Raw genomic sequence first — 17,915 nt, 5'->3', positions numbered from 1 at the left:
CTATTTCATTTAACCCTCTTTGATACTAGATATTAACTTTCTAGATCATTACCAATATGACATATACTCTGAATTTCTGGCTCAACATAATTAAGTAGAGGTGAGAGATACATCTAGAAGAAAGAATAGATGAAACTGAAGAATCGTAAGATTGGAGTAAAATAGATGTCTGTAGTCTATGGATACATTTATGCAAATACTATTTACGGCCCTATTAGTTTAGACACTTTAAATATGATTTTTTTTTTAGGGAAAAAAATGCTGGTAGGTACCTATTAACAAAATTCAAGTAAAAGGTTTAAGACAAAAAAACCTAAGATATCCTCTTAATAATTTGGTCCATCCTTGAACATCTGAACCTAGAACCACTACCTCCAAATCCAGCCTATTCTCTGGTGGTATTCTCCAGAATCTAGTATGTAAAAATTATTCTTCTACATCATCATCTCTATTACCTACATTAGAATTACCTGGGCAAGTATTTAAAACAGACAAAAATACATGCTTGGATTTTATCTCTGGGAATTCCAATTGGAATTGGAATTGAAATTCCAGTTGGAATGGGGCCTCAGCACCTTCAGTCATACATGGCTCCCAAGGTTCTTCTGGGTTGCTACAAATTTTCTGTATCTTGATATATGTGAAGACTGCATGGATATTCACATATTTAAAATTTTACCTAGCTGTACAATTAATATTTGTGCAATGTATCTATATAAGAGCTCTCTCTCTCTTTAGCTGCTAAGTCGCATCCAACTCTTGTGACTCCACGGACTGTAGCCTGCCAGGCTCCTCTATCCATGGGATTCTCAGGCAAGCATACTGGAGTGAGTTGCCATTTCCTTCTCCAGGGGATCTTCCCAACCTAGGGATCAAATCTGGGTCTCCTGCATTGCAGGCTGATTCTTTATACCAGCTAAGCTACTGAGGGAGGTCCATGGATATAAGATATACCTCAATAAATAAGTAAAAAAGAAAAACATGTTTGATTCATTGGAATACACTGATTTAACACTATTTTAAATCACTATAGATACTGATCATGTCTCCCCTTATAAGCTTTAGATTAAACATACTCAGTTCTCTTTAAATATTAAGACAAATTTCCAGATGCTGGTTTAAAACTTCAATAAAATGTCATTGATAAAGTTTATTTACTTTGACTTGAATGTGTGCAGGGTCACTAGTCCACAGTGGTTAAAACAGAACATTACTACAAAAAAAAAAAAGGTTGGTTCACATAACTTTCATTGCTACAAAATTTTTTTTATAAAGAAAAAAGATCCTGGGCTTTGAAGACAGTGATTTTTCCCTACTTAAAAAAAAAAATTGAGATATAATTAATATACCAAAAAATACACTCTTATAATGTGCATTTCAGTGGTTTTTAGTATCACACATTCATAAGGCTTTGCAATCATCACCACTATCTAACTTCAGAACATTTTCATCACCTTAAAAAGACACACTATATCAATTTGTGGTCACTTTCCAACCCACTCTATCCCTAATCCCCCAGAAATCCTAATCTATTTTCTGCCTTTATGAGAAGACTTCTGTTTATTTCACATGAAAGGAATAATACAATATGTGTTCTTTTAGGTGTGCTTTCATTTTAGCAAAGTGTTTTAAAGATTCACCCATGTTGTAGGATATGTCAATATTCCATTCCTTTTTATGGCTGAACACTACTCCACTTTACAGATACACATTTTGTTTATCCAAGCATCAGGTGATGAATGTTTGGTTGTTTCCTGTTATTGGCTCTTACGAACAATGCTGCTATGAACATTTATGTAGTTTTTGTGTAATGATATGTTTTAAATTCTTTTGGTTATCCTTCAATTGAAAATAAATTAACTAAAAAATTCTTTTGGATATATTTACCTAGGAGGGAACTGCTGGATCATATGGTAACCCTATTGTCAACATTTTCAGGAATTGCCAGATTGTTTTCCAAACAGGTTGTACCACTGTACATCCTCATCAGCAACGTATGAGGGTTCTAGTTACTTCACATCCTCACCAACAGCTGTTATTTTGTCTCTTTGATTATAGCCATCCAAGCGGATGTGTATAGTATTTCACCATGATTTTGATTTCCATTCTCTGATAATAGTGTTGAGCATCTTTTCATGTGCTTATTTCAAGCCAATGATTTTCACTTTAAACTTCCATGAGAAATGAATGAAACTATACACTAGCCCATTTATATAAACTTAGGGATACTGTTTCTTACACAAACATCTGGAGATACATCCTCATTTGAGGTGATGCTTTCTGAAGTTTTGAGAATTGCAAGAGGTCTTCGTTGGGCTAGAACCCGTGAGGGAGCTGCAGCAGGACTAGAAAAAGACATACGCCACTTAGCAATTCTTCTTTTAACACAGATAACAGTAACCTCCTATTTCACCCTTATTTATAATAATAGAAAACTTTTCATTGTTGAAACAAAATAAATGAAAAAAACCCTCAAACCTGACAGGCTTTTTTTCTGAAAGAAGAGATTCATCAAAAATGGAGAAAGGTACACTGGAACCTATAGAAAGAGAGACTAAATTTACACTCTTTTAGAGTAAATGTCCTACTCTTCAAGACAGTTAGGTCAATTAACATTTTTGCTGTTTGAAAGCAGAAAAACAGTTTTATCTTTTATAGTAAATAATTTCCAAAATATAAAAGTAAAGATCATTTAATAAAAGTGATCTAAACATGGATGATCTTGTTTCATCTTTATTCCCCATCACCACTCCCCAAATCTAACCCAACTCTGAAATATTTTTGAAGCAAATACAAAACACCATACCATGGCATATGTAAATATTTCAGTACACATTTCTTAGAGATAGCATCTTTTTAAAAAGCATAATCTCAAAATATGATCATATCTACAGAATTAACCATTTCTGAATTCACACATCCAGTCAGAAGTATCACATCACATTTTACCAAAACTTTTTAGAAAGTTTGAATTAGGAATGTAAAGTAGATTCAAACACTGACCAGTTGAAATTGCCTCTTAAATTGCTTTTATTTTATAGGGTTTTTGTTTTTACTATTAATTTTTTGTTTTAGAAACTGGGTTGTTTACCCCATAATGCTGGATTTTTGGCCAATTATATTCTTGCTTCAAATCTTCTTCTATGCCTTACATTTCCTATAAACTGATGGTTAGACTTAAAGGTTTAATCAGATTCTACTGAATTTTTTAAACTACTAGGTGGATATTCATGTTTCTACCACTTTTAACATGTTTTCAAAAAGACCAAATTTGAATATAAAATAGCTTTAATTTTAAGCTTTTCCCCTCTCTTTCCATCAAAAAACCACTTTCCAGTCTTGGCTCCTGGCTGCTACTGCTATGTTTAGCTAGAGTGCACTAACTAAAGTGAAATATTATTTTATAGTTAGTATAAATTTAAATTACATTTAAAATGAAATACTTTTAAGAAATGAGTTATTTTACAAAAATATTCTTTCAAATGTCTATCCTATCTTGAATTATATGCTAATAAATTGAATTCCATGAATCAAAGATTATAAACCTGAGTTCCCCTCTTTGCTTTCTTTCACCTCCTTTTACTACAATCAATAAAATTATCTATACTTGTTACATAATGCATTTGTTATCAGTAAGGTCTTCATGAGATTGTCAAATACAACTCACTTTTAGAATGAGGTTGTTCTTGCCAAACGTTTTCTGCAAGTGATGTTTCCCTGTGAAGAAACTTGTTTTTAAACATGTGGCTTACTACCCATGGAACAAATTATTTAATTCTCAGAAGTCCAAGAGGCTTTTTTAAAAATTAAATATAATCTTCATTCTAAGATAAAGAAAATATTCTAGTACCATTAAACCAAATTCTTTAAGATAGAACCTTCAGTCATTAGAATGGTTACAGAAATATATTTGATAGCAGACATCAAGTTACATTAACAATATAAGCAGATTACAAAATGATAAACCTTCATTTTTATAGACAAATCCAAAACAACACATAAAGAAGAAATAAAGCAATGTTAATGCTAGTCATCTTTTGGTGGTAGAAATGAGTGGTTTTATCACTTAAAAAATTATTTGGTTGTTATAAGAAATACGTTATCTTTTTAAATGGAAAAAAGCCAGTACCTAGACCTCCCTCATTAGCATCAAAGCTGACGTTATGACAAAGACTTGCAAAAATCATGTCTCAATACTATAAACGTTAAGGAAACTTCAAGTCTAGAGAGTCCTCCTTCCTATAAGCATCATTCCTTCCACCAATGTGGTCCTACCTGGCACAAGAGTTTACCGGGCAAACAAAATTGGACAGAGCCATTCCTGTTATTTCCTGAGACTCTGAAGCAATTCGCAGTTCAGCTGTCTCCTTTGTAGAGATCTTCTCTTCTTGCTATTTGCATTCAATAAACAAAATTAGTATGTCCCTTTTATCTAGAAAATGCTACCTATTTTCAAGTTTTAGTGCCAAAATTAGCTTTACTATACACTTTCCCAAGATATTTACTAACCATATAGAATGTCTGTCCCACAGAAGTTCTTAAATTTATGTTCCCAGTATAAACTGATACTGCTGTACTTAACTAAGTAGTGGCAAGCAAATATACACTAAATTTCTTTAGCTAATCTTATTTTAATGGAACATGACTAGAATAAAAAACTAAAGTCAGAAGTAACAGAATAGTGATTTAGAGTATAACTAAGATGTCAATAAATTGTATCACTTATATGCCACAAATTCCATTTAAAGTCACCTGTTAAAATTACTTTTCTGCTCAACTTTGCTGATACTAGTAGCTAAGAAACTACCAAAAACGGAGTGGGCACTGGAGGGACTTTTACCTTCTACATTTTCATATTGTTTAAATTTGTTTCAATAAGCATTAGTTGTTATGCACTGAAAAGAGAAAATGACCTGCTCATTCGATCTTTCTTGCTGAGTAGTTTGGATTTCTTTTAGCTTCTTCTCCATCTCTTCAATCTGTTTCTGCATTTCTGCTCTCTTCTCTGCACTGGTCAGCAGCTCAGCTAGAAATAGTAAAGTTGGCTGAGGCATTACTCCTCATAGCAATTAATCCTGTCAAAGCTTGTCTTTGGGACAGTCAATATTACAGATAAGAATGACATAGATGGAGCAAAGCCCTGAACTTGAGGTCTCGGTCTCTATTATTTACTTAGTCAGTAAAAAACAGAAGTCTATTATGTGCCAAGCACAACACGGTATTTAGGTTTTAGTGGCACATAATACAAAGTCCTTGGTCATATGATGCTAATGTTCAATTTGGCAAAAACAAACACACAGAAATTAACAAGATAATCAGTGCTAAAACTAAAAATTAGGTGATGTGGAAATGTGTTACTGAGTAGGGGAATGGCGGTCAGGAGCTACTAAACCAGTGATCAGGGGAGATCATCTAAGGCAGTTACATTATAAAGCTGTAACCTGGATAACAAGAGGCCGGTCATATAAAGATCTGAGGAAAGGGACTAGATGGCATAAAGGCCCTAACGGAGGAACAGATCATAGGTACAAGGACTCAAAAGAAGGCCAACGTGGTTGTAGCATAGAAATAGGGAGCAAAGTAAAAGATGAGATTGGAAAGGTAGGCAAGGGCCAAATCATGTAGGGTTTGTAAGAATTTGTACTGCATTCTAAGACAATGGAAAAACCCGGGAGAATTTTAAATAAAGGAGGGACATGACCTGACTTTCTAAAAATGATAATGTGCTGTGAACACAATGAATTTTGGGAAGGCCAGAAAGAGGGCAGAAAGTCTAACTGCAGTAGTCCAGCTAAAAGACTGTGGTTTGGACTGAGGTAATAATGGGACTGGCGATAAATGAAAGATGTATGAAAGTTTTTGGTGGCAAGGTTGGTTTATTCATTAGATGTGGGGGAATGGTAAGGAAAGAGGGATAAAATATACCTTTCAGAGTTTTTTGTAGGGAGCAGAATATATTAAGAAGAGGTGGCAAGAATACACAGAAGAACTGTACAAAAAAGATCTTCACGACCTGAATAATCATGATGGTGTGATCAACTCACCTAGAACCAGACATCCTGGAATGTGAAGTCAAGTGGGCCTTAGGAAGCATCACTACGAACAAAGCTAGTGGAGGTGATGGAATTCCAGTAGACTTATTTCAAATCCTGAAAGATGATGCTGTGAAAGTGCTGCATTCAATATGCCAGCAAGTTTGGAAAACTCAGCAGTGGCCACAGGACTGGAAAAGATCAGTTTTCATTCCAATCCCAAAGAAAGGCAATGCCAAAGAATGCTTAAACAACTGCACAATTGCACTCATCTCACATGCTAGGAAAGTAATGCTCAAAATTCTCCAAGCCAGGCTTCAGCAATACGTGAACCGTGAACTTCCTGATGTTCAAGCTGGTTTTAGAAAAGGCAGAGGAACCAGAGATCAAATTGCCAACATCTGCTGGATCATGGAAAAAGCAAGAGAGTTCCAGAAAAACATCTATTTCTGCTTTATTGACTATGCCAAAGCCTTTGACTGTGTGGATCACAATAAACTGTGGAAAATTCTGAAAGAGATGGGAATACCAGACCACCTGACCTGCCTCTTGAGAAATCTGTATGCAGGTCAGGAAGCAACAGTTAAAGAACTGGACATGGAACAACCGACTGGTTCCAAATAGGGAAAGGAGTACGTCAAGGCTGTATATTATCACCCTGCTTATTTATATGTAGAGTACATCATGAGAAATGCTGGGCTGGAGGAAGCACAAGCTGGAATCAAGACTGCCAGGAGAAATATCAATAACCTCAGATATGCAGATGACACCACCCTTATGGCAGAAAGTGAAGAAGAACTAAAGAGGCTCTTGATGAAAGGGAAAGAGGAGAGTGAAAAAGTTGGCTTAAAGCTCAACATTTAGAAAACGAAGATCATGGCATCCAGTCTCATCACTTCATGGCAAATAGATGGGGAAACAGTGGAAGACTTTATTTTTCCGGGCTCCATAATCACTGCAGATAGTGACTGTAGCCATGAAATTAAAAGATGCTTACTCCTTGGAAGGAAAGTTATGACCAACCTAGATAGCATATTCAAAAGCAGAGACATTACTTTGTCCACAAAGGTCCGTCTAGTCAAGGCTATGGTTTTTTCAGTGGTCATGTATGGATGTGAGAGTTGAACTAAAAGAAAGCTGAGCACCAAAGAATTGATGCTTTTGAACTGTGGTGTTGGAGAAGACTCTTGAGAGTCCCTTGGACTGTAAGGAGATCCAACCAGTCCATCCTAAAGGAGATCAGTCCTGGGTGTTCATTGTAAAGACTGATGTTGAGGATCAAACTCCAATACTTTGGTCACCTGATGAGTAGAGCTAATTCATTGGAAAAGACCCCGATGCTGGGAAAGATTGAGGGCAGGAGGAGAAGGGGACGACAGAGGATGAGATGGTTGGATGGCATCACCGACTCAATGGGCATGGCTTTAGGTGGACTCTGTGAGTTGGTGATGGACAGGTAGGCCTGGCGTGCTGTAGTTCATGGGGTCGCAGAGTCGGACACGACTGAACGACTGAACTGAACTGAACCAACTTGGTGCATGGTGATGCCTTTTGTTGAAATAGGGAAGCCTGTGGTACATTTGTATATTGGGGTGTGGTTTGTGACATAAATCCGTAACTGTTTTTGGTTATATAGAACTTAAAATGTCTATTGGAGAGATTTCTCTGGTGGTCCAGTGGCTAAGACTCTGAGCTACCAATGCAGGGGGCCTGAGTTCAATCCCTGGTCAGGGAACTAGATTCCATATACCTCAACTAAAGACCCCCATAATGCTCAATGAAGACTGAAGATGCTGTGTGCTGCAACTAAGACCCAGCACAGCCAAATAAATACATATAAATTTTAAAAGATGGCTATTAGGACAGGCAATAAATTCAGGCAACTAAATATCAGTCTGGGGATCAGGTGAAATGTCAGGGATGGGGATATGAATTTGAGAGTCAATAGCTTGTACACAGTATTTAATCCATTACTTAAAGATGGCTGTTGAAAGAAGATATAATTGGGATATTTCAGAACTCTACTGGGCCTCAGGAAGAGGCCCTGGATGAGAAGAACAGTAAAGGAAATGGGGCAAGAATACACCATCAAGGAAGAAGCCAAAGAGAAGCATTTCATAAAGCATTTCATTAACTGTACTCAATGAAGCCAAGAGGTCAATAAAGATCAAGACTCAGAAACAGCCATTGGATTCAGCAAAAAGGAAGTTTCTGGTTACTGTGATCACTGGAATAGAAAAGATGCTTGAGGAAATGTTCAGTCGGTAAGTCATGTCTGACTCCTGGCGACCTCATGGGTTGCAGCATGCCAGGCTTCCCTGTCCTTCACTATCTTCCAAAGTTTGCTCAAACTCATGTCCACTGAGTTGATGATGTTATCCAACCATTTCATCCTCCTTTGCCCCGTTCTCCTCCTGCCCTCAACCTTTACAAGCACTGGGGTCTTTCCAATGAGTTGACTCCTTGCATCAGGTGGCCAAAGTATTGGAGCTTCAGTATCAGTCCTTCCAATGAATATTCAGAGTTGATTTCCTTTAGGATGGACTGGTTTGATCTTCTTGCTGTCCAAGGGACTTTCAAGAGTCTTCTCCAATACCACAATTTGAAAGGATCAATTCTTCGGTACTCAGGTTTCTGTATGGTTCAATTCACTTCTGTAGATGACTACTCTTTTTCAGTTGAGGAAATAGTAGGCAGCAAAAGATTACAATTCCCCCCAAATCTTGCTGTGAAAGGGAGTATAAAAATGGGGTTGTAGTTGGAGATGAATAAGGGTAATGAAGATTTTCTTTCTTTTTAAAAAAATGGAGACATTTTATTTGCCTAAATTAGTAAGAATGGTTTAGTAGAAAGGGAAAATGCTAGAGGGGGAAGAAATAAGGACCATTCCTTTGATAGGAACAGAGAAATGCTAATTTTAACAAAAAGAATGAGTGTACAGATAGCAGAGATGGCAGATTTGGTGGAAGAAAATAGAGTTACCATTACATACCTTCTATTTTCTCAATGAGGTTACAAAGGAGATTCTAGGTCAGGAGGGACAGGGATATATATTTGAAAATCAAACAAAATTAAATTAGTTGTTTAGCAGAAAGAAGAAATTCACCTATCAGGTAACTAGTAAGACTGTTAGGCACTGGTAAATGTTGTGGTCAAGAATTTAAAATGAGGACTTCCTATGTGGTCCAGTGGTTAAGAATCTGCCTGCCAATGCAGGAGACACAAGTTTGATCCCTGGTCCAGGAAAGCTCATGTGCCCTAGAGCCCACGCTCTGCAGCAAGAGAAGCCAGCACAATGAGAAGCTGGTGCAACACAATTAGAGAAAGCCCATGCACAGCAACAAAGATCCAGCATAGCTAAAATAAACAATAAAAAGCATTTAAAATGAGACCAATTCACAGCTGCATTTTTTTCCAGCTACATTTAAACTATTATACTTGGATGCAGGTACAGAGTGTGAGGAGACAGCTGGATTTAACTAGGGTTGAGGTTTTGCCAGGTGAATACAATAGAGTGGACGGTGTAAGGGCAGAAATAAGAAATGAGCCAGGTATGTAGAATACTAAGGAGGTTCAATGAGTAGGAAAAAAACTGAATTGGAAAGAAACTTTTTGAAGGAGAAGGGGGAAAATGCTTTAGAAGTAGTAATGGGAAGAAAAGGTAACAGCCTTGTCTTTAGACCCAGCCTGTGGCTTCCTCATTTCTCATGTCCCTACCTGAGAGTTGAATGTCAGCAACAATCTTTGAAGCTAGTTTTGAATATAACAAGAAACCACTTTCTTATAGGCATGAGGATTTTAAGAGTACAAACTAGATTCAGAGACAAGATTAGGAAAAGAGTATTACAATATCCTCAGAGGTCAATACTTCTTTCAGTACTCAAATCCCAGCTAACCCTAGCTCAGGTTCTTCTTTAGCTAGTTGAGAATAAAACGTACTATTTTACTTTTATATACTTGGTGTAGCTAGAGCCTTCCCTTTAGGAAGCGGTAGTTTCAACCTAAGTGCCTTGCTCCTTTCCCAGCTCATATCTGGCTACTCTGCTAGCCTACTTCTTTGTCGTGGTGGTTTCCACTTTTAAAAAGCTTCACACAACTAGTTCCTTATCTTTTTTTACGCATTCCCTCTCTCCTACCTAGACACACAGATTCCATTTTTCCATATATTATTTGAGACCAAAGCACTTCTGTCAATTTTGGAAGGCACCAGTTCATGTAACAAGGCAATTCCAAACTTACTAACAGGCTGCTTTACAGACCTTTGCTTCTAACTTGTCACCTGAAACTCTGAAATGATTTTTTTTCTCAGACAAATTATAAGTGACGGTTAAGTTTCCCAGCTAGCCCTATGAATGTCACATCTCTTTAGGTGAGCTGAGCTGCAGGTTACTCTGGTTGATTGTATTAAAAAAAAAAAAATTATTTCTTCATTCTTGGTATATCCTAGCCAAAATGCCTAAATGAATAAAATTTATTTTTGGATTCCTCCCCCCCCCACCCGCAACCTCCTTTTCTATACTCTCACTCATCTTCTAATGCCTTAAATTCCAAATGCTAAACTGCTAAACTTCCCTACTTTCAGCCTGTTTTGGGCACCTTTTGCCCCCCAAGCACTTCTAAGCTTCAGAATCAGAACCACTTCCTACTTTTCCCAAATTTCCAGTTTTTCAATGTATAAGCCTCCCTTAACTCAGAAAGAATTCTTTAATAATCAGGACATACAACTATCATCTAAATGACAGAGTCCGTTAATCTAAATTAGCCCTGGGAGAAATTTCAGGCACAGTATCAAAAGTAAAGTGAAATATTTAGGAAATATTAGGAAAAGCACTTTTCTGTCTGCCTATTGCGGAGAAATATGAACTGGTCATGCAGTTTCTTTACTTTTGAACACAAACTTCGTTGTTTAAAATTTTCCCTCATGGGTTACACAGAAAGCAGCAATGGAAGTTCAGCTTATGTACAGAAATACAGAAACCACAGAAGCATCACACAAAGGTACACACAACAGCAGGAACTTTCCTCAGGCTTAAAATAGCAACTCAGTCTTCCTACAACTAAGTTATTTTTACAAACTTGAGCTAGATAAATACACATACCTTCTCTTCGCTCTTTTAATTTCTTCCGGAAAACCTCAGCCCGGATCTCTTCAAAGGAGAACTCCCCCACTCCCGCATAAATCTTCTCCTTACAATACATCATCTTCTCCTTCTTCTCAGACTCTTGCTGAAGACTTTGAACTCTCTGCAGGAGATCTCCTTCTTCCTTTCCAGGCTTTCTTGTGCTTAGAATGTGGTTTATACTGGGTTCAATTTTACATGGTATCCTAAAAGAAACAAGGTAATTATTATTTATCATATAGATCAAATGAGCTGTTTCTTATGTTTTGACAAAACACAGGGATGATGTCAGTTGTAAGGCTATATATGATGGATTCCAAAAAACAAAAATGATTAAGAGGCTAAAAATAATTTACATAGTCCATCAACAATTATATTCTACGTACTACTATGATGAGGAAGGAATTAGCTATAAGTTAAGAGTCATCAAATAGCTTATATTACTTATAGGTAAAAATAAATCTGAATAACATCTTTTTTTCAAAGGAGGTAATATTTTTATTGAAGTATAGTTGATTTATAATGTGTTAGTTTCACATGTACAAGAGTGATTCAGTTATATATTATATATATATATATATATATATACCTTTTCAGATTTTTTTCCCTTATAGTTTATTACAAAATACTGAGTATTGTTCTCTGTGCTATACAGTAGGTCCTTGTTGGTTATCTATTTTATATATAGTTATGTGTATATGTTAATCCCAATCCCCTAACTTATCCCATACCTTTCCCCTTTGGTGGGCTTCTCTGGTGGCTCAAACAGTAAAGAATCTACCTGCAATGAGGGAGACCTGGGTTCTATCTCGGAGTCGGGAAGATCCCCTGGAGAAGGGAAAGGCTACCCACTCCAGTATTCTTGCCTGGAGAATTCCATGGACAGAGGAGCCTGGTGGGTTATAGTCCATGGGTCGCAAAGAGTTGGACATGACTGCGTGACTAACACTAACATTTTGGCCTTTGGTAACCATAAGTTTGTTTTCTATGACTGTGGTGAATAACCAAATCTAAATAGAGCCCAGTGTACAAAATGAAGCTAACTTATGCCCATTTATCACTGTTCTGAACCCAGAAGAATTAGAAATACAGCATTTAGGGAATTGATGATGTAAAATTCAACATTATCAGCTGAAGGGAAAGAGTAGAGAGTGGTAATACAGGTGTAAAAATGGAGCATACCTCGACTAGGATCTGGACTATGGATCAGAATCACTTATATATTTTTTATTTTTTTGTGTATCTTTTTACAACTAAAGATATCTGGTCCTCACCTCAGATACACTGGATCAGAACTTTTAATGGTCCAAGCATCCACATGCTTAAAAGGCTTCCTCAATTTGCTCAACTGATAAAAAGACTATGAAAAAACCCACACAAACATCATACCTAGCATATAATGAGGGGTTAAAATTATATATGAAGAAACTCTTGCAATGGGACACAAAATATGACCTAATATTACCACTCCACAATGTTATATATTAGACTGAATCTTAGACTGCCTGATTATTTAATCATTTATTATATTTCATAGAAATGCCAAGAAAAAGACATTCAGAAAGAAAAAGCAGGTTATGAGCAAAAACTGCCATAATTCCTCACTACTGTCAATAATAAAGGTAGAACATCTCCCTTAAATAACAGTGACTATCTTTGACTACACCAATTTAAATATAAACCTATTTTTATTCCTTAATAAAAATAACAAGTGGTCTTTTAGCCCTAACACACTAAAAAAAAAAAAAAAAAAAAAAGAAAGACATAAAGGAAATAAAACTTTCTTTTACTTTCATTTCCACAAAGAAGAAAATGCTTTAGGAATTAGATAGGTGCCCCTGTCCATCCTTAATAATTTCCACCTCAAAATATCTGGAAATCAAACTCACATAACTGGCTGTTGTGCAGTCTCTTCCACATATGGAGTAAAACTTGGAAGCATAGAGGGTACAGCTGTCATAGACGCTGTATTGCCACGAGGCTGGCGATGAAGAAGAAAACTAAAATTACCATGGTTTTACATTCTGACACACCATATGCAGACCATGCCTAATTATTCAAGAGGAATTAAAAGAGATGCTAAAAATACTCCTGTTTGAACTCTGAAGCCTTTGTTATGTCAGCAAATAAACTGGATCTTAGAGTCCTTACCCTGTATTCCAAAGGCCTGCCTGCGTTCCAAGGGCCGGCTTGCAGCTCATTCTCTTTGCCCCTGGACACAGGAGGTGCTATCCATGGCTGGACTGCAGGTTTAGATGACTCTGCTCTAGAAGCCTCATCAGCATTTTCATCAAAAACAATAATTCTAGTATTACTTTGCATCTGTTGAGGAACCGGATTTTGGAGACCTCTGTTCTGGCTTGGAGCTAAGAGAAAAATATTAAACTTTCAAAATCTAAATTTAAAAATCTTTACCAATTTAGATGCCCAATAAGGTATACTTGAACCTTTCCCAAATCAAGATTACTTCTACTACCATAGAATCAGAGATTTTTTTAAATAATAATTTTTAAAAACCTTAATGCATCAAATTATTAATTTTTAAGTCTATTCTGTATTTGTTACTTATACCCTCCCTTTTTTCCCTCACCTATAATCTTTTACATATAGATATCCAAAAAACAAATTCTGTATCTTCCTTCAGTCATCATTCTAACATTGTCTAATTTTATCAGGATTAACTGAAATCTTAATATTTATTTTTCAGGTAAAATTTTTCTCTCAGCTGAAATGTATTGAATCTAAAAAAAAAAAACCCAACGCAGCCCACTTATTATTGGTATTCTCTTTAGTGGGGCTGCTTATTAGAGTCAAGCTTCATCATGATCTGGATAAAATATTTTTTAGGACTATATTCTCTATACTCTAATTCTCAGATCTCCAAGGAACATTCTGAGTATTACAAAGTTGATATCAGGATAGGGATAAGAGATCTAAATATCTGGTCTTCGTGTCTAACTGCTATAAATGTGGTTAATAAAAGCTTACTGCTCTCTGTACCTTCTGCTCAATTTTGCTGGGAACCTAAAATTTACCTTAAAAAATAGTAGATTTAAAAAACAGCTATTGCTGATCATCTTTAAGTATACAGAGAGCCCAATTTCTGACCCTCTAAAACTGAAGACCAAATTAATATATTCTTTGTGAATTTGGTACACGTTAAGCTTTACTTTGATAATACTTGCTATATTACTGCATATCTGTCAACTAGTAACTGAAACTCAGAAACTCTAGTTGCTTATTACTCTAGATACATATTAGATTAAGTTTTTCTTTTTTCTTTTCCTTCCTTCTCTGTCTTTCCCTCTTTCTTTGCATTATAAGGGTCCCAGAATAGGTTTTTCTTAATTAAAGACACAAAATGCTGACATGTTTTAGTGTTACTGCACACTGATCTCAGCTTCTCCTTAGACTTCTTTTTTTGCTTCCTAGTAGTCAGAACAACAGGACAATGTTCATATATATATTTATACATGATTTCCTTACATAATTTGCCTATCACCCGAAACTAAAAGCTTCCCATAATAACACCTAACAAACTTACCCTTGAGAGCACCCCCTACACGGCTGATTGGAGCTCTTGCTGTCTTTTTCCCTTTGCTTTTTAGTTCAGCCAGTGTGCTTCGTTGTGGTACAGAAGATCCCACAACTTCCTCCTCCTCTTCTTTCTCAAGTGCCAACAGAGTTTGCCGAGACACTCGAGCTTGGAATTGTCTAAAGTAAGAGAAGGGACAATTAACAGTTGGTGAGATGAACACTACTGTCCAGAGTCAATTTCCTAATTTGCTAAACAGGAAAAGAGTGGGATGTAAGGGAAGAAATATATAGAAATAGCCAAAAGAAAGTGCTTATTCTGTCAGAAACAAAGAAAGCCACCTTGAAATCAGAGAAGGTCCAAATTTGTATATCCAAATTTGACCAATCAAAAATACTCTGAAGAGCACCAGCAGGTTGACCTCAGGATTAGATCAGTGTCTTAGATTAAGATTATAGAATATATTAAGATCAGAGTTTCCCATCAACTTTTTATTTTTATTTTGACTTTTCAAACTCACAAAATAGTTGAAAGAGTAAGTGAGCACCCATATCTTCTTTACCTAGATTAACTAATTGTTAACATCTTGACACATCTATTTTATTGTCTCTCTTGCTACAAAGAATCCCCACCCAACTCCCTACCCCAACATTTTCCCTGAATCAGATGAATGAAGTTGCACTAAACATGACATTTTACTTTTTAGTAAAGCTGGTAGAAGTTTGAAGACTAAACTTCTGTGCTGTTGCCAAAGTTTTAAGTATTATCAAAAGGGTAAAGAAATGGAGTAAACTGCAAATGCTGGCCAAGATGGAATAAGCTTATATTAGTTTCTCTCTTTCTCCCTGATTAGAATTAAAAACTCTAAAAAAAAAAAAAAAAAAAAACTTAAAAAAAAAAAGAATTAAAAACTCCAGACAAAATACAAAAAAGCAGCTGAGGTCTCTAAAAAGTAAACAAAAGCAAGTGGACTGTGGAGAGGAGTCAAAGAAACAACCCACTCAAGGCTGTTTCCTGTTTTTTTTCCCCTTCTCTTTTCCATTTGGTTTTGAATTGTTACATTAGCAGTGCAGGAAGCTAAAACTCCTAAAGAAACCTCATCTTTTTGTCCAGAGGAAAGGAAAAAGCGGACTGTGAGGGCCAATGAGTATGGGAGAAATATTGGAGGGGATGAGCTGAAGAAGAGAATCTCCTGATTCTGTACATGAATTGGCACAAGCCCTGGACCACCCTTGAGCTATGCATACACAGAGCAGACCCAAAGCAGCACAGAAAAGGCTTTAAGAACTGAACTATAATATAAACCACTGTCCAAGCCCTAGACTAACCCTGGAGCAACAGACGAATGGGATAGACCTAAAGGTCTCTGAAAATTGAACTGACATTAGAACCACTACTCACATAAGTTGAAAAAGAAATTATATCTGAAGGCTGGTTACCTAATTAGACAAAAGCATCAACATTAACTAACAGGACCTAGAGTCTAATAAAACCAGTATAAATGTCTAGTATATAATCCAAAATCACCTGACATATAAAGAACCAGGAAAATGTGACCATTCTCAAAGGAAAAACAGAAATACAAACATCAGATGACAGCTTCCCTGGTGGCCCAGACAGTAAAGACTCTGCCTGCAATGTGGGAGAACTGGGTTCGATTCCTGGGTTGGGAAGGTCCCCTGGAGGCAGGCATAAAAACCCAGCCCAGTATTCTTGCCTGGAGAATCCCCAAGGACAGAGGAGTCTGGAGGGCTACAGTCTGTCGGGTCGCAAAGAGCTGGACACAACTGAGGGACTAAGCACATCACAGCACAGTGACCAAAAATACAAATATAGGAATCACAGCACAACCACGATTGGTACTCATGTAGAAATTTTACATATAGTTCAAAGAATGATAGAAAAAATCACAATATTGTAAAGTAATTATCCTCCAATTAAAATAAGCTAATTAATAAAAAATTAATAAAAACATCAAATGACCCAGGTGTTGAGTTTTCAGACAGATTTTAAAGCAGCTAACACAATGATGCTCCATAATATAAAATGAGTGGAAAGACAGAATGAGTGGAAAGATAGAAATTCTCAACTGACACACAGAAACTATGAAAAAGAATCAAATGGAAATTTTAGAAATTTAGAAAAACACAATATCTGAAACAAACAATTTACTGGATATATTCATTATCAGAATGGAGAAAGCTGAAAAAAGAGTAAATGAACCTGAAGACAAATCAATAAAAACTGCTCACCTTAAAGAACAGACAGAATAGTTAAAATTTTGTTTTAAATGAACAAAGCTTCATGGACCTGTGGGACAGTATCAGAGAGTCTAATATACGTGGAACCGAAGTCCCAGAAGAAAAGGTACAGAAAAGCATTTAAAAAATAACGGCTGAAAACTTTTCAAATTTTGTGAAAGGCATATCTTTACAAATTCAAAAAGCCCAGTAAACCCCAAATGGATTAAATATAAAGGCAATCATACCTAGATACATCATGATCAAATTGCTGAAAAGCAATGTTAAAGTAAAAAAAACACTTAGCCAGAGAAAATCAACTCATTACAAAACGGAGGATGAACCATTCAAATGCCTGTAGATGCCCCATCAGATATCAGATAGTCTAGGAGACAGAAACATGCTAAATGAATGGTTGGACCAGAATTCTACATCCAGTGAAAATATCCTTCAGAAACAAAGATGGATAAAGACACTCTCAGGGGCTTCCCTGGGAAGTCCAGTTGTTAAAATTCCACACTTCTGAAACAGGAGGCACGAGTTTGATCCCTGGTTAGTAAATCAAGATTCTGCATGCAGTGAGGCTGGTGGGGCGGGGGCGGGGGGACATTCTCAGATGAAGAGAAACTAAGAGAATTTATTGGAAAAGATTCACTTTATATGAATGGCTAGAAAAAACCTCTTGTCTGACAGGAAATGAGAGGAAAGCTTGGAACTTCAGGAATAAGGAGAACAAAAATGGTAATATAACAGACTATTTTTCTCCTAAGTTCTTTAAAATACATATGGCTTTTGAAAGCAAAAATTATAACACTGTCTGATGGGATTTTCAATGTATGTAAATGTAATACTTAACACTAGTATATCAAGAAAGTCGGGAAAATATAGAACCTATATGGTTATAAAGGTTCTATGCCTTCTATTATTTTACTTGAAGTGGTAAAATATTAACTCTAAGTAGATTGTGAAAGGTTAGGTATATGTGTTA

General features: G+C 36.3%; 1 protein-coding gene across 1 annotated transcript in view; it reads right to left on the bottom strand.

Moving 5' to 3' along the window:
- Positions 1-17,915, bottom strand: part of BUB1B (BUB1 mitotic checkpoint serine/threonine kinase B) — a 50,092-nt gene that overhangs the window by 13,831 nt on the left and 18,346 nt on the right. The window contains exons 6-14 of the mRNA XM_052647116.1: positions 14,697-14,866; positions 13,304-13,518; positions 13,042-13,133; positions 11,132-11,358; positions 4,914-5,026; positions 4,276-4,391; positions 3,668-3,717; positions 2,479-2,539; positions 2,240-2,345 (exon numbers count right to left, since the gene is read on the bottom strand). Coding sequence (XP_052503076.1) covers positions 2,240-2,345; positions 2,479-2,539; positions 3,668-3,717; positions 4,276-4,391; positions 4,914-5,026; positions 11,132-11,358; positions 13,042-13,133; positions 13,304-13,518; positions 14,697-14,866 — 1,150 coding nt within the window. The remainder of the gene's footprint in view (positions 1-2,239; positions 2,346-2,478; positions 2,540-3,667; positions 3,718-4,275; positions 4,392-4,913; positions 5,027-11,131; positions 11,359-13,041; positions 13,134-13,303; positions 13,519-14,696; positions 14,867-17,915) is intronic.

This window comes from Budorcas taxicolor, chromosome 10 (genome assembly GCF_023091745.1).
Source record: "Budorcas taxicolor isolate Tak-1 chromosome 10, Takin1.1, whole genome shotgun sequence".
NCBI classification, from domain to species: domain Eukaryota; kingdom Metazoa; phylum Chordata; class Mammalia; order Artiodactyla; family Bovidae; genus Budorcas; species Budorcas taxicolor.
This window is presented reverse-complemented; position numbering and strand designations above follow the sequence as displayed.